Source organism: Phlebotomus papatasi, chromosome 2 (genome assembly GCF_024763615.1).
Source record: "Phlebotomus papatasi isolate M1 chromosome 2, Ppap_2.1, whole genome shotgun sequence".
Taxonomy (NCBI): Eukaryota; Metazoa; Arthropoda; class Insecta; order Diptera; family Psychodidae; genus Phlebotomus; species Phlebotomus papatasi.
Window position 1 is genome coordinate 29,717,132 of NC_077223.1, and position 24,994 is coordinate 29,742,125.

At 32.5% G+C, this 24,994-nt stretch overlaps 2 protein-coding genes across 21 annotated transcripts in view; one reads left to right on the forward strand and one right to left on the reverse strand.

The window, feature by feature from the left end:
- On the forward strand, positions 1-24,993 carry LOC129803417 (uncharacterized). The gene is made up of 5 exons (XM_055849961.1): positions 1-475; positions 6,657-6,807; positions 15,626-15,840; positions 23,608-23,829; positions 23,917-24,993. Exons 1-5 carry the CDS (start codon positions 212-214, stop codon positions 24,706-24,708), a joined length of 1,644 nt encoding a protein of 547 aa, XP_055705936.1. The 5' UTR covers positions 1-211; the 3' UTR covers positions 24,709-24,993.
- The window catches only part of LOC129803415 (coiled-coil domain-containing protein CG32809), a 207,679-nt gene that overhangs the window by 66,747 nt on the left and 115,938 nt on the right, over positions 1-24,994 (reverse strand). The gene's annotated exons all lie outside the window — the stretch shown is intronic.

Sequence of the window (24,994 nt, forward strand, 5' to 3'; positions counted from 1 at the left end):
CAGTTGTCGTTTATTAGCTACAAGAAACAGACGTCCACCGAAAGTGCTCCTCGAACTTTTGTTCTCCCTTTCTTTAAAACGGTTCTCACAAAAGAAAAACGAAAAGTTCAGGTGGACCTTGTGGAATGTGGTAGTTTTTCTTTTCTTTTTGGAAGAAATAGACAGGATTTTGGGTGAATTCTAGTGTGACAAAAATATTGCTATAAGAAAAATGCTTCTGCACCATTTACGAGCATTTTTCCTTCTACCCATAACATTTGTCGTGGCGTGGAAACCCATCGTTGGTCCACCAGCTGCTTTCACACTTAAACAGACACTTCCCGCCGTGGCCAGTACTGTGGTTGGAAATCAATTTCTCGATACTCAGAGCCAAGCAGCTTCTCATCCCTACATCGATACTGAGGAACGTATCCTCAATGGAAAATTCTCTTACGCTGCAAATTCTATCTTTAGCACTGGACTAACAGAGCCCCTGGTAAAAACCCTAAAAACCATTATACTCCTACGCTCAAAGAGATTTATAGTGACCTCAACTTTGTCCAAATTTTCTTGTTACATCTAAAAGCCCTCCCTCTATTAATTCATAATAGCATGTAAAAGTTTTTAAATGCAAATTTATTCTCTATACTTCCCGATACCTTCCTACACAGAGACAATAATATTATCAATTATTCATACAGCAAAATACCTCTTTAATACTATTAAAACTTTTCTGCAGAAAATTAAATATTTTATTTGAATCACAAAAGACATTTAAATGACACACTCCGTATTTTTTATCTGCATTCTTAAACTTAATGTGATGTGATAAGGCTATATATAAAGTGAATATTGGAAATTTAAGTATTCCAGTTTCTCGCTGTATAAACGCTACTCTAAAAGTTATGTGATATCTTAATTTAACGAGTGATTTAACTAATCGTATGATCAACTCAAGAAATTATCACATCACTTGATTTTCACTGGCTAAAATTACGGATAACGTATACGTTATATCACTACGTCGCCGCTTGTTATATATAGTGTTCTATAAGAATTTTCACCCATTTTCACAGCCAATGACAGAGAGAAATGTTTTTAGTTCGAAAACTTTTTCCTACTATAATTAATCTAATGATATTCTTTTCTATATAAATAGATTGCAAAAAATCTCAGCTAAAATCGAAAACTACTTCCATAAACGTTTAATAGTTTATTTTGTGAGGGATAGAGGAAACTGGGGCAGAAGTAAACATGGGGTAGTTGTAAGCACTGATTTTAATATTTAAACTACTTGAACTATGTCGACCATGTTTTCACTGGATCTCTTTAGACAAGCACGTGGCAAGTTGACTTTTTTATATGGAGCTATTTGAAGCCAATTCCCTAAATTGATCTCGGACTCAGCTCACAGTGCTCCGAGGAAAAAATGTATTTAAACAAAAATTTAGTATATTTATCCCTTCATACGGTAAAGTATCTTATAATATGGAAAAACTTCTCACTTTTTAGATATTTAGCGTAACGGGCGCGAGTGCAAAAAAATTCCCATATAAATTTAAATCGAAATATAAGAAAGTGGCTTCAAATTTCAGGGTACTTGCCAAAGGCGTGCCTATAGGGGAAGACTTTCAGGCATCGTGCTCTTACACACTCCGGCTTCGAACACTTAATATATTTTCCATATTCCTGTAAAGAATATAGCCTATCTACAGCAATATATTTTTTAAAACTCAGAGGTGAAACGACAAGTTTTCGACAGTATCAAAAAGATAGTATTGATAATTCTGTATCTGTTAGTTTTAGTGAATAACAGATCTTTAAACATTTATTAGATTACGACTGTACTTATTAATCGCATCGGGATATATTCTTTACAATGTAATCATTCTGCAAAGTCATATATCCCGTATTGTAAGAATGTGCTAAGTCCATTGTTTTGTAGACTGCCCAGGAACGCCTTCTCCGCGATATGGATACTTCCTCCGTGCTCCCGGAGTTGTTGGGCAGAAGCAGTGAATATTTATTACGTTATATCACAGTGAAAATGTATTATTCTAAACATTCAGTTGTTTGCACCGGGCGGGACTCGAACTCACAACTATGAGAGTTGAGTCAGAGATGTCATCCGCTCAAGACTTAACGGTTTTGCCTATTGCGCTACTGAGATCCCCATATATTGTACTATTCTTAAAAGAATATCATTTTATATAAATATTTAAATTAGCTACGAAAAGTGCACCTGTCATTAAAATTTTTCAAAATCAACAGTCGATACACTCGAAAAGATGTTGTCATGCCACATCAGTCTTAAAAGCAACACATTTCCTGAAAAAATAGCTCAGGATTCCATAAAGAAATTTGTGAAAAATACGAAGCGGTCGAAGCCGAAGTGTGTGCGAGGCTTGTAAGCTTTCCCCTAGCATCTATGAATCCATGCCATCAAGTATTATATTTAATTAAAAAAAAAATGCAGTGTTTACAACTACCCCATGTTTACTACTATTCCATTTCCCACTAAATAGTGGAAACCTGGCAATGCTTTTAAGCGATACACTATATGAAATTATAGTATCAGACATTGTTTATAAATGACTTACAAGAAATTTTAAGAATTATTGAACAAATAAATGAAATGTTTTGTTATAGTTGAATTTCAATCAAATGTTACGACTTAATCGCAATCACCCTTAGGGAAGAATGACATTAATTTTCAAAATTTTTTTTTAGTTAGCTGTTCAAAACCCTTAACAATTTTTCTCATGTTTTCACATTGCAAATCGGAGACACAACAGCAATCTTCCTACACATATCGTATTATGAGATAGGAGAGACAAGGGATTTTTGGTACAGACATAGTGTGGGCACGGTGGATGATTTGTGCCTCATTATATAAATAAAACGGAACGAAGTCACTACGCAATTGTAGAAAGTATTAAGATCTATCTTATCAAAAAGAAGGGATATTCCCAGTTTCATTTAAGTGTTTAGAGATTCTACAAACCATTCCTTGAAAAATAATGAATTTAATGCCTCACCTTTCCATTTTGTATTTTATATCAAGTATAAATAATCAAAATTTTGTTACTACATTAGGTTATTGAGTCTTTTGCTATGTTTTTCTTAATGTTTTTCTTAATGCTATGTTTTTCTTAAGGGGTTACATATGTCAAAATACACGAAAGAAACAGTATCTTATTTATTACTATATTTTTTCAAAATAAATAAAGCATATAAAAGTACAATATTTAAACTATATTTTCAGAAATTTTCAGTTAAAAATTAAAAAAAAAAACTCATCCTCTGGAACTTAATTTTTGGATATTTCAATAAAGCCTATATTGGTCAGTATATACTAAGCGTTATACAAAATTTCAAGATAATTTCCCGAGTTTTGGAAATAATGCTTAAAGTCAAAGCATAAAAAAGTGTCTCAAACATGCAGGCTCTCCTCTACTTTTATATGCCTATAAAAGCTTAAATTAAATAATTTTTTTTGATATTGAAAAAAATTTAGAGGTAATATTATGTCGTTATTTAGTCTTCTTGACTCACGTAACCCCTTAAACGTTTTAAACGTTTACGTAACCCCTCAAACGTTTACAAGTCTTTTTACTATCAAAATAAGAGCGACAACAATATTCTTATGCAAATTGAGTATTTATTAACGTGGTGATCTAGTGCATAGAAAAATACCAAAAGATAATAAAGAAAGGTGAGAAATATTTTTGCCAAAGACAGATGTCAAAATAGCCTCAAAGGAAGTGGAATAAAAATTGAAAAGCATCCAGAAAAATCCCAAATCTCCCAGATAGTGAATGGTGTTGAAAAACTACTCGTACAATATAAATCCATGGGAAGAGATTATTCCGAGGTGGGACTTGACGCAGGGATAAAGCTTTTTATTGCGGAAGTACCAACTCTTGTCAGAAAAAAATGCATCACAAACATCCCCTTGTCCAGATTGGGAATGTTAGGAATAAAACGACACATTAAACCTTTTCTATTTTTCAATAAGATCTAAACAGAAGCATAATCTCCTGGCTTCTGGGAATAAGGTGTCTTAAAGTTAAAACAAAACATACTCTCCCAATAGTCCCTCTTTCCCCTACAAATAATAATATAATTCGAGATAGGGGAGACCGGTACAGAATTAACCAGAAAATGAAATTTTTCATTGAGTATAATTTGTAAGAAAAATGTTTTTAACAAGCTGATAAATATTTCAATAAATAAGGGATATTATTTTTTCTTCAAATAAGTAGTGGTTTCTTCAATATTCCTTCTATGGCAGGCTATAACATTCCACTGTCTAATACCATGCGTGGCTAATGCTGCCCCGGTGTCCCCTACTAGATAAAAATGTTATACGTTAAGCTTTTCCAGCGTTTCCATGTCCTGAGATTTGTCACAAATGCTGAGACCGTGACGGTCGCAATATGTTTTTTTTTAGAAGAATCGCCAGGGGTGACAAAATCCAACCCCACATTAAAATTAATTGAAAATGAAATGAAATTTGATGAAAAATATATAAAAACACGGAACTAATAGGGTGTGCGAATTTTAAGCATTGTTTTCGTTCATGCATCGTTTATCACAATTATTTTTATTTTTATTTATTATTGTTCCTTTATTAAGTTCACTTAATATTATATTTCAGTAGATTAATTGAGAGATTTGTTTTTTTCTATAACATTAAAGTCTAGGTCCAAAATTCGAGATTGATCAACTTTAAATTTTTTACGGGGTCATAAGAGCCTCGAATTCATCCAGGCAGTGAATCAATTAATATAATGTCAATATATTTAAAAAATTAATTAAGCGCTTAAAATTTATAGGACTAATATAAAAAACATTTTTCCACATGAAGTTTTGTACTCCAATCGATTTTATCTGTCATTGAACTGGAGCCTAAGATAAGTTATCGTACTGGGCATAACTGAGAAAGAGACGTAAAATTATCGATTGCGGTTAAGATTTATATTAAAATCCTAATCATAATTGTTATTAATAGGCGGAAATTTTTATAAAACAATGAAAAACACATACAAAGTGTCTGAGATTAAAAACAAACGTTAACCGTGAACCAAAAGATGAAGAAATTAACCTTCTAATGAACTTGTCCAATTTGTCTCAATTAGTTGCAGAATGAGGTTACTACACAGAAAAAAGTATTTTGTAAAAATGTTCGTAAATGCTTGTAAATTCCTATGGAGGACTTACGAAATGCTCGTAAATCGTATAACCAACAAACAAGTTCGTAAAAGTTTGTACTTTTTCACAAAAATTGTCCGTAACATGATCATTTGACGAGTATTTTTTGTACTTTTACAAACATTTGTTCGTAAATGTTCGAAAACACACAAAAAATATTCGTAAAATTTTGTCATTTGTTCGTAAATTTTTGTTTACCTGACGAACATTTATGAAAAAATGACAAAATTGTACGAACATTTACGAGCAAATGTTTGTAAAAGTACAAAAAATGCTCGTCAAATGATCATGTTACGGACAATGTTTGTGAAAAAGTACAAACTTTTTTTGTGGGGTATACGATTTACGAGAACTTAAGTTCCCCATAGGCGAATTCACAAACAATTACGAACATTTTTACAAAATATTTTTTCCTGTGTTCTTTTTAGCATTTGACCTTGAAAAATCTATATAAGGAATGGATAAAGGTCATAATGGACACAATAATGTTCGATGTGATGGTCAATGTGATTCAACGAATTGAAATTTATAAACTTATAGGATAAAATTTGGAAAGGTGGATACTTAAGAAACAACAGCTCAATTTTATAATGTAAGGGAAGGCTTTCAGGCTTTGCACATACTCAATCTTAGAACACTTTTTAATCTTTCTTGCAATTTCTTTAATGAATCTGATTTATCTTTGGCAATATAGGGTAAAAGGAACACTTATTGACACTTTAAGAACTCGTATCAGGACCTAGATATAGATCGATAGATACATAGATAGATAATTTATTACAATGTCTTAATAGCGCGTTACAATAAGATTTTTGTGAGAAGTTTGTGACTTTGCGTCCACCGCCGTCTTAGCGTTGGTGCCCAATCTCCAGAGCAAAACGGTGGAAAAGCTTTTTCTATTGACTATCTATTGATTAACCTATTGACACCTTACTCTGTACCATTTGGGATATAAAATTCGAAGATCTCTCTTTATAGGAATAGGTATACTACAGAAAAAACGTCATACTACTTACATTTTATTAGATATATTGAATAAATTTCAACATTTTGATAAAAGTTTCAAGAGAGGTTTCCTGTCGAAGAGTTGTTCCTTCGACCCTGTTTTAATAATTAGTCTTAAGTCACACATTTCATCAAAAATATGCGAAGCTTGAAACCTTCCCCTATTTGTGCACTGAATCCACCTTTTATGGTCTAAATTTTAGAGTGTCCGATTTTAGAAACTGTCCGACTTTTAGCAAATAACCCTATAACAAGTTCAACATTTTTTCTCTCAGTTTAATAATTGCACAATAATTGAGACCAAACAATAATTTTCAACTCCTAGTCTGCAAAAGAAGGACTATAAAGAGAATTTTGCAACAGAAATATGTCATCTGACTTGACTGACCCAAATTACTATTGGATTCTCTTCCATATCCTTTATTCTCAACCCAACTTCTGCATCACCATAACGACAGGAGGACTCATGCAGTGTGGACAAATATGCATTAGAGTATGAGGGTACGCTGCAATATGACAAAACTCTGCCAAAATTGGATCAATTTACTCTTTGTGCATGGATGAGATTTACGAATCATAGTGGGGATCATACTATATTTACGTATTCAGGTGAGTTTTCTAAAATTATCTTCAAAATTTCATTTATGTCAGCAAGTTTTCCAATTACGAAATTGTATGGATTATTTTATGGGATAATGATGTTCCGTGCAGATGACAAGTGAAAATGAAAGTATACAATTGGGAATACCAAAATATCAAAAAAAAAAATCTTCCTGCATTAACGACAGTGTGAAGTTTTAATTTAAAAGTTATACTATATAGAGATATGCACGACATGCCTTACGAAATATTGTATCAAAGGTGTTCGTTTTCTTGCGTATAGCCGCGTAATGACAGACACATACCATATATATCAATTTTCGCGATGAAAGTAATGAGAGTAAAAGTGAGTGGTCAATAATGTTCTTTTGTTATGAGACTTTCTTTGTGCTTTCCAGTAAAATCGATATTTTTTTTTATAACATTTATTAAATTGTGTGAAACACTTGATTCAACAATGTAAGCAATTAGGTCTTTCAACAGCAGCATTAAAATTAGATCAAAGAAAAATCAGTGAAACAAGATCTAAAGCCGCTAACCATGTACAAACACAATGCCAAATAATTAATAGAAGCATAAATTTAATGAAAAAAAATCACTGGATTTTGAGATTATGGGTTTTATTAGGTTATCTCTACCATAAGTCCTATGAGATTTGCATCAGTGCTCAAGCATAAATTCATTGTCACTACAACAATATGATGGCAAAAATTTCAAGCATAGCCAAGCATAAAAAGCATCTTTCACAGTTGATTGAAATATTTCCAACGAAAAATGGAAATTCAAAAGAAGTGAAAATCATTTTATAATTTGGCGCCTCTAACTAAAATCATTTCATTAGTGAGCATTGTAAAAAAAACACCATGAAATTGTTGACATAATCAACTTTTATAATTTACATCAAAATGTAATATGTAACATCCGAAACGGAAACGGATGCTTATAATGTTCATGGGGTATCTCTTAGGAAATAACTTAAAATTGGAGGTTTTCCAATTTTATCGGATTTCATAAATTTTCAATTTTTTCTCCATGTGTATCATGATTGTTTAATTATGTACCTAAATTATTTTATTTCATAATATTATGTGGCTATGGTATTTTAAAATGTCTGGAAATATAATAATATGAATGAATAATCGGACTCGTTTTAAGATAAAAAAGTTCGAATGCAAGCCGTAAGAAAATCTAGAGAAGATAATGCGTAGAACAAATTTATCAAAGATCATCTGGATTTCTAGCATATGGCTTCCCATATATACAATCAGATATCACCAATTATAGCGACCTTTATATAGATACACAGACGAGTCACTGCTCGTAATTTTTCTCTAAACTTTAGATTATGCTAAATTATGCTAAAAAAATTATCGGCTAAACGTAAACAATGTCAAGAACATATAAAAATATTGACTACGTAACATCTAAATTATGCTGTCTCTGGGTAATGCATCTTTCCGTATTTCACTAACTTTTTAGATTTCATGAAAATGTTCTTGATTTTTCTTAAAGTTTCATGAATTAGGGTAAGGGCTCATAATTTTGGACAGAGTGCTTATAAGCATCAATGTACTGAGTTTGAAGTGCGATATTTTCAATACTAAATGACTTTTTTTTGTTACTCTCTTTTCAGAAAAGAGTTTCTTCTTGTCTTTTACTAAGTTTTTTTTCTAGATTTTTCAGGTTACATAAAACATGTCCTAGATCGCTTCTTATGCCCAACGCACAATAAGTTTTGTTTTGTAAACATGTTTTTGACATTTCAGTGAGAGTGAATGAAATCTATGTAGATCTAGTCCTTTCGCTTACTCTTATAAAAAATGTTGAAAAGCAAATGTAGAAATAGCAGCATATGATATAGCACAATTTTATACTAACCTAATTCATACCTGAAATTTTAATATTTCAGTAATATTATTAATTAAAGATTCAAAAAAAAAACTTATAAATTTTATTTTAAAGACAGGTAGGGGGCGGAAAAATAGACCTCTCTTGATTTTCCTCTTCATCAGATTTTGAATCAAAAATCACGTACAGGTGGGAAAATTTACTGTTGCACTTCACTTGGACTTTTTCACAGAGATGTTCACCATCTAATAGACTAACGTAGAATCTGCTGTGATTCTGTGTCAGTTTATTGGATGGTGAACATCACTGTGAAAAATTGTGAAAAAGTCCCAGTGAAGTGCAACAGTAAATTTTCCCACATGTACGTGATTTTTCCTCCAATTTGAAACATTATGAAGAGGAAAATCAAGAGAGGTCTATTTTTCCGTCCACTATCTGCTACATCCCATCAAACCGAAAATTCATTTATTTTAAAGAATTCAAAGCATGGGAAAGGTATAAACCGCGTGAAGTGTACTAAAAATGAGTTCTAAAGTATTCTGAGTCCTTCAGAAAGAAGCAAAACCTACTTCTAAAATATCTGTGTTTGATTCTGAACTTTAGATTAGACGATTCTACACAAATTTGGATCAACAGTACAAAAGATGGAATTTCAATCGAAAGAGCAGAACCAAGCTGATTCTGAAGATGGAAAATTAGATCAAAAACCCAATTTTTATTTAACGAATTCATATATGATCTAAATCTCTAAGTCAAGTCCCGAATATTCAAGAATAATAATAAAATTGATAAGATTGTCTAGTTTCTTACACCATTATGGTTTAAAAAAAAACGAAGTGTTTTTTTCTTAATGTACTAAAAAACCGAAACACTTAACTCTTAAGCCATTCCTTACCAAGGTATTATACATCATACGCAAATTGAGTGATTTTAGATGATTTATTCTTGGCCAATTTTTATCCGAATTGCTGACGGGAATGGATTTTTGGTAACTTTAGTTCTTCAATTACTTGGAAAAATAGTCCGACAGAGATGAATATACATATTGTTAGTGTTTGCTTGCTTCGCGGAAGGTCATGCAAAATTTTAGCTCAAAATGGAGAACGGAAAATACGACATCCCGTCGAATTTATTAAAATTGGCCTCTTTCCTCTTTCCTGATTTGAATTCTAGTTGCCAATTTGTTTTCTTGGATAGTTACTCTATCCAAATCAATAAAGTTCGTAGTAAATTAATGTACAGAATTTTAATCCAGTGACCGTTTAGACGTGTGTTTAACAGGGGTTCCTCGCGCCCGCATAATAAATATGAACATTCTATCTCAAGTATTTCTGGTACATTGACAGAATGGGTTAATTAACTATATTAACAACCAGAAGAGAAGTAAGAATAAATACAAACAATAGATAATTCAAAATACTAACAATTAAAAGTTGAAATATAATTGTAAAATACCGCAATATATTAGGAAACAGTACTAAATATTTAGTGGAATATTTAACAAAAATCAATTCAAAACTAAAAAATGGATCTGAAATAGTAAAATAAATCAAGGATAGTGGATTAACAGTGAGTAAGGCAATTCATGTATTCTAAAAGTATTTAAACACTATCGTGTACTAATTTTTAGTACAAGTTTAATTAAATGCAAGATATATTGTCCAATGATTTTATTACATTAATTGGCAAAATTAAGGATAATTTTAATATTTTTTTTATGACCAACAAAGGGTAATACTTTCTTTAGGAACTCGGCTTTATATTTGTACTAAACCTCAGGTATAAGTGAAGAAACTACAGTTTTTACTACAAATCTAAAAGATGACAAAGGAATGAGCCAGATACTAAATAAATTTTTCGATGTACTAAAACTCAGAGAGATAATAAAAAAAGGGATCACTTCTTTTAGTTCAAATCAAATCAAATTAAAAAAAATATAAAAATAATGAAATAAAACAAAAATTAAATATAAGAGTCTATGATTTTAATTAGCAAATGGTAGAAAAACGTTATAAAAGGATCTTTGGTCTTTTTTTCTAGTTTCTCAATGGCTGTTCATTTATACCCAGGGTGTATTATTAATAATTTCCCACTCACTATATACGAAGTATTATGTAAAAAAATGCACTATCGATGCAAGGCATTAGGTAAATTGCAAGCTCAAAAATTAATTAAAGCACATGAATAGGAGAAAAAGTACTCAGACAGATTTTCAATTAAAAATTTCTGGGGCAAACGTGTGAGGAAATGGCAAGGTGGAAAATGTTCCCAAAGCTTTGTGAACTGAACAATTTTTATTTGTCTTCGTTTTTTTTTTTTTTTTGAATATAAAAAAAAAACATTTAAATGAGACTTCAATGGAATGTCGAAAGAATTTAAAAAAAAACTGTCCTCTTCCATTTCTTCTGCATTTAGTTCATTTAGCCTTTAACATTGATGTTTCTGATGACAGAACAGTGTCAATAGGAGGGTCACAGGTGGGAACTATGTGAATGGAGTGTAATTTCATTTTGAGAGTGTAACTAATTCATTTGCTAATGTAATTTGACGCACTTGACATGAAAATCAGGTCAATAGAGATCTTTTTAAATTGGCTCTCATTTTATTTGGTTTTGTTCTGCACAAGTGCACATTTTTTGGCATTGACTCTGATGGGATCACGATGTCTTTCGCAATCAAAATTCCATATGGATATCTTTGGAATTTTCACATCTAAATTTCAGGTTTTAAGATAAATTTGAAATTTCACCTCAAGTGATTTTAAAGACACCGATGAATAAATGATGTGGAATGAAAGTATCAATTTAGACAAAGTATCATTTGGAGACTGGAGAAAAAAAAACCTAGTCAAAATGACAAACTTATCATAATATGACGTAGTGAATAGCATTAAAATTAATTCAGTCAGACTATGCATTGTGCAAATTGCAAAATCAGCAATAGCATATAAAATAGAGTCATCAAAAGCGAATGGGAATAATCACATGAGCCTTGTTGAGTTGTAAAACTTTCTTTAAAACATCGTCAACATCTCTGGTGCATTTGTAGACACGTTGTCTTTTGTATGGTAAATTTTATGCTACTCGAGAAAACATTTAAAAGAAATGTCATTCACGGTAATTATATGACATCGAATGATTTACAATTCCCTCAGCTGTTTTTTTTTTTTCATCTTTTAAATTGAGCTTTTGACTATGTTTAGTGGTTATAGTGACAAACATTGACAATTACACAATTTCGCAAGACTTTTGTTATTGCAAATAAATAACAAGAATGCGAATTTCCTCGTCATTACCAACCAATTGATTTCTCGTCAATTATCCAATTCATTTACTCATGCATATCCTCTATTTGCTAACACCTGCGGAGTATTACAACATCTTCTTACACTCTAACAGCGTCTTTTCTTCCGGCTACAGTGGTGAAGAAACAATGTCTAAATACCTATTTGTTATATCGATTTGTGGTACAGAGATGAGCAAATGCGATTAATTATCTTTGACTTGATTATTACATGTTTATAAATACAGAAGAGAAAGGAGAGAAGATGTAAAGAGAGCAAAATACAATAAAGTAATTTAAAAATAATCTACAAAGAATAAAATTTTTATTACTTCTTAATATACGTCACTTGAGCGGTTAAAATCGGAGTATTTCGAAGTGTCCCACTTCCCAATTCTGCTATGAATTTTGGAAAATCTCTCCTCATGGTTCGTTACTAAGATAGAATCTCCCTATCGTATATTAAACACCCTTAAAGTGTCTGGGCTAAAACAGAAAATTTTTAGTGTCGTATGTCTTTATTGCCAAGTATTCTGATAAGTCTATTTGTGACCAATAAAGCATTTTGCACGTTTATTTGGATCACAGTTCTTGCTCTAAGATATTCCAAAAATGGCTTGAAAATTTCCAAAATAGATATTTGTTTTTGAAAACATCGGAAACATTAACACTATTTCGACGACTCAGAATATAAGTCGAACAACTCGAGTTTTTACAAAAATCGTTTTATTCGCTTTTTTGATATTTCTTTTATACCCTCTATAGAGTAAATGTCCTAATTCAAAACCATTTTTAGATGCTTTAACTTTGACAGAAGATTCAACACACTAAGTTAATTTTTTTCTAAATAAAATTACATAAATTTGCTCATTGACTCTTCTAGAATGTTACTGTTTAGTGAAAATTCTTAAATTCTTAATTTGAAAACTTCTTAAATACAAAAAAAAACACGCGAGTGCAAAATGCTTCTATTGGAAATAAATTAATCCAAATGGAGACAAGGGAAATTTTCTAATTGGAGACAAACAGTGTAAGTGAAACCGCGACAAAGGCTTCCAAAACCCTATTAAGTTGTTCTTGAGTGTAGGATTAGTTCTTTTTCCTAGTCTTTTCTCCTTTCCTATTTGAGACAATAATAAAATCTCTCCGAAAAAAAATATTTCCGCTGTTTCCTGTTGAAACATTTGCAGACATTTCAGAGAAGCCATTTTTGTTCATGAAATAGATAATTATTTCATTTGAAAACTTCAAGTATCGTTAACAATAAAGATTAACACTTAATTTCACACAATTTTGTCAGAAATATCACATAAATGTAAGAAAAACGAACCTATGATGTGGATAGCTTAGAAAATGGGCTTTTTTCTCCTATTTTTAAATGGAATTGAACCCTATCATGATGCAGTTTAGCTTCTCAAATGATGTTGAACTAAATTATAATCGTAATAAGTTTCAGTTCCATTTAAATAAATATAGAAGAAGAAAGCCCAATTTCAAAGCTGCCCCAATTCAAAGGTGCCCCTTTTTTGCCCTTCATGGGTGCAACATTTTTCACAGAAAGGATTAAACCGTTCAAATATAACAATTTCTCTCCTTGTAAGTTACGATGAAGGGCCTTTTCTGGATCGATTGGCAACAGATGATGAGAAATAGACCTAATACAAGAGCTTACAGAGCGAGAAGTTCTGAAAAAAAACTGCTAACACTGTTGCAAAAACCTGATTAGGGGACAATTGTTAAGATTAGTGGAAGCTTATCCTTGACTAAACAATATTTTTCAAATAAAATATCAGTTGAAATTTACCTTGGTGTGGGCTACGTAACCTACTATACCGTTACTACTTTTCTACTAATAAAAATTTTAAAATGTTGATTTACTTCACTGAGAGAAATCCGAAAAAGTTAAAATAACATTCCGGAAATGTTAATTTTACCCCGCAGTATTGATCCGAAATTGGTGCAAATATTATCCTTTTTAGGTGTATTAGGTATTAAAGGTATCCTTTTTCATATTAATTTTACCCTTAATAAGGTGTAAAATTAATATTAAAATATGTTGATATATTTTTACACCTAAAAACTGTTAAATTTCTGAGGAAAAAATGTTAATCGCACCCTCTTTTTTTTCTCAGTGTTTAGTATTCCTCTTTATTGTGAGTGACTATTTAACGAATACTAGGACTAGGAATAGTGTCGGTACAACTAAAAATTTTCTACATAACGTTCCATTTTGAAGTTAATGAGACAATCATACCCTAGAAATCATCAAGTCGATCGAATTTCCTGCTTCTTGTATTATTTAGATTTTATAATTTTTGAAACAATATCCATTAATATTAAATATTTAAATATTTGAGGTATTTTACACCAATTCACTTTAAAATACAATACAATATCGAACATGGAACTTTTCAGAGCAGCTTTTAGGCGACTGATATAATGAATGAAAATGCACGAGAGCTAAGCCGAGTGATTTTTTTTTCGAATTGCATTTGTTTCAAAGGTCCTCTGTCGAAATATTAATTTCGCATTCAGCTTCACCTTCTTTGTTGATTTGCTTGCATTTGTATCCCTCTCGGAATGCTTATTGAGCCCATTTCCGAGCATTGAAACTTTTCAAAATCCACATACATTTTTAACTAAATTAAAAAGCTAGCATAGCATAGTGGGTTGTATTTGGAAATATCATCATTATTTAGAAGAGCCTTTAAAGATTGTTCATTTATGAGAACTTTAAATGATTTTACTAGACATTTTGTTTATAATCCTGAAAATTTTTAAAAGGCTTAAAAGGTCACCCTGCAACATGATGTCTGTTTTAATTCGTTTGGCTTCTATGACAGACTTATAAAATGCGTCAATTATCCTATACTTATTGTGAAACCTTTTAGCATTTATAAGGACTTCCTCTATATAAAGAGTATTAAGAATAATAAGTGTTAAATTCTTAGTCTTTATCAATAAATTGAGTTTTCACACTAAGAAACCTTTAAAATTACTATTAAAAAAAGTGCTTTCAGTGATATATTGCCAATCAGACAGTGTGAAATAATCTTGCCCTGTCTGATAACTAAATGTTTTACGATTAGAATTGCATTCTTTGAGTTTAGAATTTTATTTCCATAATTTTACAATTAGTTTTAAATCCTGTTTAATATTTTGTCGTTTAAAAAATTATTTGATTATTCTCTTGGAAATACGAAAATATATTAAAAAAAAATTACATTAATTTCATATATGATATAATAATACGCCAGAATATCCCATAAAGAAGCAATAGTCTGTCAGTCGCAAGAACTGAGGAAATTAAGTGCAGTAAAAAGCTCACTGAATGCAATTCAAAAGCCTTGAATGTCAGAAAACTTCTGCATTTAACATTTAAATTTATAAATTAAATTCATCGTAAGCTTATTATCATAAGCTATCCCTGCTGCTGTAAGTTCAAAAGTTTTGCTATTCCAAATCACCAAAAATTTCACCAGTATTTAGTATTAACATATATACATAAAATTGAACGTAACTATAAAGATGTATACCCCCTTTGTGATAGCTCCTAAAACTTTTCCTAAAACTTCTTCTCACACCGACTGAACTTGCAATAAAGTGATAAATCAGCTGAAGAGCAAGAATATATTCTAAAGCTTTTATAAGCATTTCCACTCACTTCTTATCACTTTCTTTTTTTTTGACTTTGCAGTCGATGGAGAAGATAGAGAAATTCAACTGTGGGTGGCCAACGCCAAAGGCTCCAGCTATATATCTCTAGCTGTTCATGGTCAATCTCTCTATCGACTGAATTACCCACTGAGATTCCGACAGTGGCACCATGCATGCACATCCTGGAATGGAAAGACCGGCGAATGGCAGCTGTGGATAAAGGCTGAACGAGTTGGTCGTGGCTTCCACAATCGCGTAAGCATAATATCAAATATTTTTTATTGCTCGACCTCAGAGAGAAAGCAATACATGCAATCTATCAATTTTGGTTTATTCATACATTTTGACTGTTCGTAATTCTGGAAATTCGTCTCTGTATTGGAGACTAAACGGTAATGACATAGACACACTTACGATTTACGACTTAAGCCAAAGGATGACTTGTAACATAATAATATAAAAATAATGATTTGATTAAATCACAATCGGTCTCCCACTAACTAAGCCGTTTCTCGGCTTAAGCCGAGAGACGGATTAGTCAGAAACTGATGGAAATGTAATCTGAACATTATTTTGATTATAAGTACGTTACACTGATAAAAATAAAAGGATCATATTGATCTAAATTTGATCCTTTTGCAAAGGATAGATCAAATTTCAAACATTGAATGTATATTTATCATAATAGAACGTTTTCATTACAAACTTACTGCTCACAAAATATTTTTCTCATAAGAGTGAACACTAAAGATTACTTTTCATTGTCTTTATCCATTTATTATTTAGTTTACAAAAATGACGCTTTTTACATGATCTTTGATGATCCTTTTATTTTTACCAGTGTTGGCACGGATTACTACTATATTAGATTGGATTACTATATTATTACGGATTACTTTCGAAATTTACCAAGTGTTCCATGTAGCAGTGAATCTTGGAAAATATCTCACAGTGGTTTGTTCCTGAGATAAATGTTCTCCACCTTCTGTTACAATTTTCCGAAGTGTGCCCTGACTAAAATAGAAAGTTTTGTATTCTTTCTATCTTATTTCGAAACGTTTAGTGACTCTGCCACTCAGTGTTAGAAGTACTTTTTAATGAATTAGACTTTGAATTTTCATCTTAGGAGTATTTCGATTTCTTGAAATCCTGTTTATCACGCAGTTTCTTCGTCTGCTCCGCATTAGAAAACCTTAAACGCCTGAGATTTCACGACACTTTATGCTAGTTCATCTCCCAGAAAGAACATTTTACGCGCCGCAGTATAACAGAGGGCAAAAGCTTAGTGGGGAAACTATTAATTCGAAATGGAGGTTTCGAATAAAAAATCGCCTTTTTAAATGCTCTATAAGGCGTCTTCTATACCGGGGGATTTCGATATGCACCCCACTGTGCTATGCACCGGTGAGTCTCGGGAAATCTCCCCTAGTGGTTCATGCCTAAGATAAATTTTCTCCACCCCGTGTTATAAATTCTCCAAGTGTGTTCTAACTAAAATAGATAGTCAGGAAGACTTTCTATTTTATTTCGAAACGTTTCAAACGTCAATCACACAGTGTTTTACAATTAAAGAATTTGTTAGAGTGGTAAAGTTAATATTTATGCCTGGTGACGAACACTTCATAAAGAAGGGGAGATGAGGCACCCATCCTCTATATCAAAACCGTCTTACCGCAGGATTTTATGCACATATTGTTGCTAAATTAAGAAAATATCCTTAGTTTTTATTTTTCTATAAATCAACTTTATTCTATTTAACTATTTATTTATTTCTATTTAATGATGTCAAGTTAACAATTCGACCATATTAAGAAGATTAAACGATACATTTAGAAGAAAGATCGATACCGTGTCCCTATTTCACCTGTTTTTCAAATCTTGATAACTTTGAAAACAGTTCACGAGAGAAACATCTTTTGAAAAAACAAAACAAAAAGATTTAAAACCGCTTGAAATGTCAAAATATTCGAATATAAACAAATGGAGCTTTCGAAGAGGGAGATTTTAAGAGCCGAAAGATAGGCAAAATGCACCGGTCTAAAGCTCAGTGGGAGATTTTTGTGTCAAAATGGCGGTTTCGAAATAAAATACCCATGTTTAGATGCTCCCTAAGTGTCTTTTATACGAGACATTTTCGAAATGCACCGCATTGTGCTATGTAGCAGTGAGTATCAGAAAATCTCTCCTAGTGGTTTGCGGCTAAGATAAATTTTCTCAACTCTTTGTTATAACTTCTCCAAGTGTGCTTTGACTAAAATAGAAGTTGATAGATTTTCTATTTTATTTGGAAACGCTTCGAACTTCAATTAGTCTGTTTATGTCAAATTTCGACATAAACAAAGCAAACTATCAAAAAGAGGATTTTATTGCGTCGAAAAATAGGAGAAATGTATTGGGCTAAAGCTCTCAGTGAGGAACCTTATTCCGAAATAGAAATTTGGAATTAAAATCCCCTTGTTCAGATGTTCCTCAGGCTCTATCGTCTTCTTAGCAATTCTTATATTTTTTTAGAAAAACCTTTTTATTGAAATGAAAATGGAAAGTCTACCAGAATTTATTGTAGCCGGGACACTTTTAGGAGGATTATAACGTATGTAAGATTTTATATCGGGTGGTAAACACTAGAGATTTTTTTTTAAGTAACACTGATCTATGAGATAGAGAAGTGCTTTTCGAAATACCTACTTTTAAGCGAGTCTTATAACCTCTACACACTAGAGAAATTTATGTCAATATTGAAGAGTTTTTCCTATACACAATCGTACGGAATTTTCTTCAATATGGACATAAATTTCTGGTGCGTAGAGGCCATTAAAGGCATATTTTTCAGAAACACGTTTAAACGAATTAAACCATTCCAAAAAAAAAGTAATTTCTCAACGAAACTCAAAATGAGTGCATTAATTTGGATTAAGATCTACCTAAACTGATTTGAATAAGATTTTTTTATTCATAAGTTTTTTGAAATTGATTTAAAATATTCTTTTCGGTTGTGATTCGATACATTCGAAGACCATATCAAGAGAAAACTCGGATAAGTTCGAGCACTTAGCGAATATCTCTCTTAGCCATTGTTTCTTCTGTTTTTTTGTCTTTTTGCTTACATTGATATTCACGTGATGAGGAGGACTTTACGTAATACAAAAATCACATGTTGCACCCAGACTTTTTCTGCAATTCCCGCGGTGCTTTGTTTTTTTCTCCTACAGCATATCAGTGAAGTTTTACGTGAAGTACCGAAAGCTATTAAGAAAAAAACTGCAACAAAGAGAATATTGTAGCACGATTAAGCGAAAGCGATTCTCATTTCCCCGTGTAACATGCTTCATAGAGCTTTTATTGGTATTTACAAAATCACAGGGAGAAGAGAAAAAAGGTGTTCAAATGGATGCTTATGGGTGAGAAAATGACAAAATTGCCAACATTTCCGCTTTCTGTTGTGTTGCACAAAATCGCAATAAATGCATCACACAGCACAGAAATGAAACTGAAGAGGAATGTTACTAAATGATTGAAGATGTGCTGTTTTTCTGCCCAACAGCACATACCGGAAAGATGTCTAAAAGGTGGGAAAATTCAACTTCCCGCCTTATTTGTTCCACGATGCGTGATAGAGGCCAATAGGTGTATATAAATACTCTATACACTGGTAAAAAAAGGTGGATCATTTTGATTCATTCGCGATCCTTTTGGTGAATCAAATATGATCCATCATTTCAAATGTTTCATTTCGATCCTTTTTTGAAAGATCATTTTGATCCATTGCAAAAGAATCAAATTTTGATACTTTGAATGGTTCACTTTGAGGAGCTTTTCAATGGATCAGTGAGTGATACTCTAAAATAGAACAAATGGAACTTTTAAAATGATGACTTTTTAATCTTTTTTAAATGTAATGCATTTGCCCTTCAAAACAAATTAAAAGAAAAACATATATATCTGAATTATTTCCAGATATGCGCTTCTAAATGTTCCGAAGCTTGAACGTAGAGCAAAAAACACTTTTTACACAATGAAAATCTAAGGATTTTTTTTTTTCACTATTTGATCAACAGAAAGTTCTCTCTTTCCGGGGGTGGAACACCGACAAAATTACTTGGAATTGTACAAATCCGTGCAACTGGGGTTTTTTTTTAATTTTCACTTTTTTTACTCACTTTTGGCAAATTTTTTACGTTTTCACAAGTCTCCAAACTTAATCCTTTTTTACCTATAACATTATAATTTGTAGAAAAGCGCCACTAAATATCTAAAAGGACACAAATTCCACGACAAGCGCACCCCGTTTATTTATGCGCTCAGCGAGTCTCAGTGACTGTCACTGACGTCACTAAAAGTGGCGTGATTATCCAAGTGATCCATTCAAATGTATCACTTTTGACATATCGTACCAAATTTTCAATCGCTGAAATATCACGGTTAAAATTTTAAAGCTATAAATTTATTAGTTTAGACACGTTCCCCTTATATGAGCAAATACAGTAAACACATTTTTTTTACTGTTTTAATGGTTTTATTTAGTAAGAAAATTCGTGGAAAATAATCGCAATAGTGATCCAATTGAAATGTTCAATTTGATCCATTTGAATGTATCCCATATTTTCTATATTTTTTGGCGTAATATCCTCTGAAGATTGAAAATAGTTGTCTCAAAAATGTCTCATTTTGCCTTATTATATTATTCCTTTAAACCTAAAAACTCATTTTCGCTATTTTCCTTTTATTAGTTGGCAGAAAAATATTCTTGAACATCGATCTTTCTGAAATGATCGATTCGAGGAACCTTTCAATGTATCATTGAATGTGATCCTTTACTTGGATCACTGAAGTGATTCATTAAAGAAGAATCAATTCAATTCAAGTGATTTGATGGAAATGAACCTTTTAGGCCATGATTCTTTTGAAATGATCCCTGGTGATCCATTCATTTTTACCAGTGTATAGTCAACTTTTGCCGATAATCCAATTCAGTGATGATGATGGAAACATCGTTCACTAAGCCATTTTATACGACAACCATAATCTCTCACCAAATGATTGTTTCCTTTTCCTTCATACCTCTTCAATGTAAAATATTTTATTTTGCCTATTCTTTCTGCCCGGATAACCATCTCAATACGAAGGTTGCTTCTCCCTGGAAGTGTTTTTTTTTAACTTTACGAATCCAATTTAATTTAATTTTTTTTTTTCAAATCTGTCTAGGTATTTTCAATGAATTTTATTAAAAAATATTAACAATATAGGGTAAAATGATACAAATTGGACATAGTGTTACTAGTTGAACAATTCGCCGGTACAAGTTGGATATGGCTTTTTTCTTGATAAATACAGTACAATTTTTTTTTAATATCAAGGAACCAAATAATAAAACTAAAACATTAAAAATATACAAATAAAAATGAAGTACTAAATTTATAAAGAAAAAAATCCCTGTCCAAATTGTACCATATTGTCCAACTTGTACCACTTTACCCTAATCGCAGCATTGGCTTCAATGTTCATTTCTTCTTTGAGCCAAATATTCTAAAAAATACCGCACTTAAAGCTTACTTGTATATATCACAACTGGCATTAAAAACAATTTTAATAAAGAAAAAAATCAATATTTTTTAAGTTAAGGATTTTGAAGATATTATCTTTATCTATAAATAATATCCCTATCTAATAAGTTATGATTTAAAATAGATCAAAACCAGATTCAAAAAAATCAAATTAAAGTAGTTTGACACTGCCATTTCAACTTTATGAAGTTTTTGTGTTATAAATAATATAAAATTAAAAAAAAGCACTTCAAAACTTAAAAAGCTTTACAGGAATGATACGAATTAGCTTTTGAAAACCGAAGTATAAATTGAATCAGAGGCATGACGTTTCCTATGTTTCCCATATGTTTCTTTTCTAGCGTGCCGAAAAAAACTTTTGAGTTTATTAGCTGTTTTCTGTCATTGTAGAATGAATTAGCAAATAATACTAATACAAAATAAAAGCCAATTTAGTAACGAAAAGGCAACCGAAAACCCCAAATTGGCAACCAACGTAGTTTTGGAGTTATCTCGTGAAATATGTACGAAAACAAGAAAAAATTTACACTAAAACTGGTCGCATTTTTCAGAGCTAATGTCACCCCACTGAATTGAAATGATATGGCAAAGCGTCCAAACTTTACGGAATGCTCGAACTCACGAGATAGAGCTCTCCCTGAATTAGTTTTTCGCATGATCTTTTGGTACTTACTGGTCTACTCTAGAGATCGAATTGATTTATAGATCACTAAAAGCATTTCAAATAAAAAAAAACGGTATTTAATCAATTCATTACCGATGCAGACCTGCTGGGTTCGAAATTTCAATACCTTTCCAAAACATCCAAATTTAACCAAATCAATTGAAAAATGGGCCCTCCAAAACATGTGATCTTTAACCATCAATAATTCAAAATGGTGAATTTTCTGGTCATAGGTAAGTTTGCACGAAATGTTCGCCTGGACTACCTCTAAAATATATCCATGGAGGTGCAAGTTCTCTTTTTTATGGAGCTGTTTAAACCCAGCTCCTTTACTCAGCTCACAGAGTCGATTGGGAAAAGTTATTAGACAGGTATCTAGCATATTTATCCCTTCACAGGGATCAGTAACTTCCAAAAGGAAAACAGTCCCCACTCTTAAGCTATTTCGCGTAACAGTCGCAAATGCAGAGAAATTTTCATACGTGTTTGCATGTAAAAGTGAATTTTGGCTTCAACTCCAAAGATCACATGGGGGGCCGAAAATCATTGAAAAAGCTTGGGCAAATTTTAAGTAAAACCGAAAAAACATGGTTTTTAGGAAATGGATTGGGGAAACTCAATAGAAGAAGTGGTAGAACACTCGCTCTATGATGCAAGTGTCCCGGGTTCGAATCCCCTTTAGGTCACCAGGAATTTTTCTGGCGTTAAAGGTCTTCGTTTTGCATCCAGTGATCTTCACTGCACTTGATTTCACGTGGCATGGGACTGACAACCTCATACCATATAAGAAAAAATAATAACGGATGTTCCAAACTCCCCTTGCAGGAAGACATAAGTTTCTCTATGAAACGTTGTGCCACCATTATTATTATTATTATTATTATTATTATCATTATTATTAGGGGAGATAGAGGAAAGAGGAAAAAAGACCGTCTGAAATCATGTTCACTTATGGGAAGGGGGGGGTCATCTAAGACCAGAAGTCGATATCTCTTACCGTTTGACCTCTAGTCCGGAAACAAACTTCAGGTGAAGTAAAAAAAATCAAAAAAAAATAATTCAATTATCGGTACTTAACTCTTTAAGGACGATTGGAACACCGGTGTCCCATAAAGAAAATAATTTTTCCTGACTATATCGTAAGGTGGGGTAACTGGATCGTTTTAGGAAGAGTGCTACTTAAACGCTTGTTTTTGGACTGATGAAATTATTTTTTACTTCTTCTAAATCTATAGAATTATTCACTGTTGCATTCAGAACCATAATATAAAAAAAATTATCAAAAATATTAAAGAAAATTTATAAAATAATGATAATACTGAAATAAGCCAACATGCTCTAACTGGGTCGCCTTTTCGCTAATTCACTTTTAGTGAAACCTTTGGATTTAAAATACTTTTTTCACAAGGAAAAAACAATAAATGTTTTCAATCAACAGTGATGGACATACCTACACTAAGAGAAGTCCGAAAAAGTTAAAATAACATTCCGGAAATGTTAATTTTACCCTGCAGTATAGATCCAAAATCGGTGTAAATATTACCCTTTTTAGGTGTATTGGAGGTTAAAGTTACCCTTTTTCATGTTAATTTTACCCTTAAAAAGGTGTAAAATTAACATTATAAAATGTTGATATACTTTTACACCTAAAAAGTGTTAAAGTTCAGAGGAAAAAAAGTTAATCGCACCCTCTTTTTTTTCTCAGTGGACGTAAAACATTTAAGAACGAAGAGAATATAAATTTTTGATTTGAAATTGAAGGCGTAAAACCTCAATTTTTTTATTATCTAATTTCAGTTGGTCAACCATCAGACAAAGGGCAATGGAATTATCTTTTCGGGTGGTCCTTCAATCACTGGTCCAGTATCTGAGGGTCTTCATGCGGAAGTGACAATGATTCAATTGTACAAAGTAGCTCTAAGTGCTGGAAAAGCACACCGAGACCATAAACACCACCATGTACATCACTTTGATCACAATGGACCAGTTAGTAGTACAGCACCACCCCCAACGAACCCGGTAGGTTTAGTTCAGCAGAACAAAAAAAAACCACGATTGACCCAATTAACACTAAAAACTAAACAATGCTATTTTCCATGAAAACAGCCTCAACCTATGCAACCTGTAAATCCATTGCTGGCCAATGGACAAATAGCCACACGGGTTAGGCTCAATCTAGCAGGAGTTCAGAATCAGGATGGCGCCGCAAATCAACAAGCCATTCCCGTTCAGGGATTGCCATCGCAAATTCTGGGTGGTCTTGTATCACCACAGCAGCAAGATGCCACCATTACGACGCAATTCGTCAATGGGCAATTCCATACCGGTGGTCGTCTCCTTTCGGAACAATTAGTGTCAGGAAATCTTGTTGCTGGAGTTTCACCGAGACCACCCAATACCCTCACATTCCCCGGACCAGTGGCATCTTCTGCTGGCCCCAATCTGGGTGCCAGTTCATTTGCTGAACTCGGCAATCCTGCCAATGTGCAATTCATCGATGATTCCACCAACCCACGTTTCCTCTTCAAGCGAGAGGACAAAGCCACAGCAGACGATGGGGAGGACACCGAGGACGATAAGAAAATCAAAAAGCGCGGATTGATTATGCTACAAAGTGGTGCCATTATCGATGACACCCTCCTGGGACGCGATCCCGAACTCCTCGAGGGACTTACGCAATTTGGAGAACAATCTTTCAGAGATTCAGGCATTGAGGATGAAATCAAGGAACACGACAGAGAACCAGCTGAGGGGGAGGTGCGTGCTGTGATGAATCTATGCACAGCATGCGATCATGAACCCTTCCTGGGTGCCATTGTTCTGGCATGGAAAGATCTCCATGTGAGCATGAATCATGCCCTCAAAGCCAAAACATCGGGCATTTGTGGGCAATTTTAGTCTTTAAAACCATCAACTCCATAAAAATCACTCATTAATCTCATATCCGTTCTTTCGGAGAGATTTTTCTTTTTATGTTTTCTCATTACTCTACACATCGAATTTTTTTTTAACTTGTCAATCTCAGCCATTTTTTATATCGTGTTATTTGCCAATAAATTATTTAAGAGATATCCATTAAAAAAAATCTCATCATCTGAACCCTCAAAGGAGTATTGACAAGGGAAATTTGTGATGAGATAGAAAGATTTGTATAGAAATAAAGAAGAAGAAAAAAAAAGAAAAG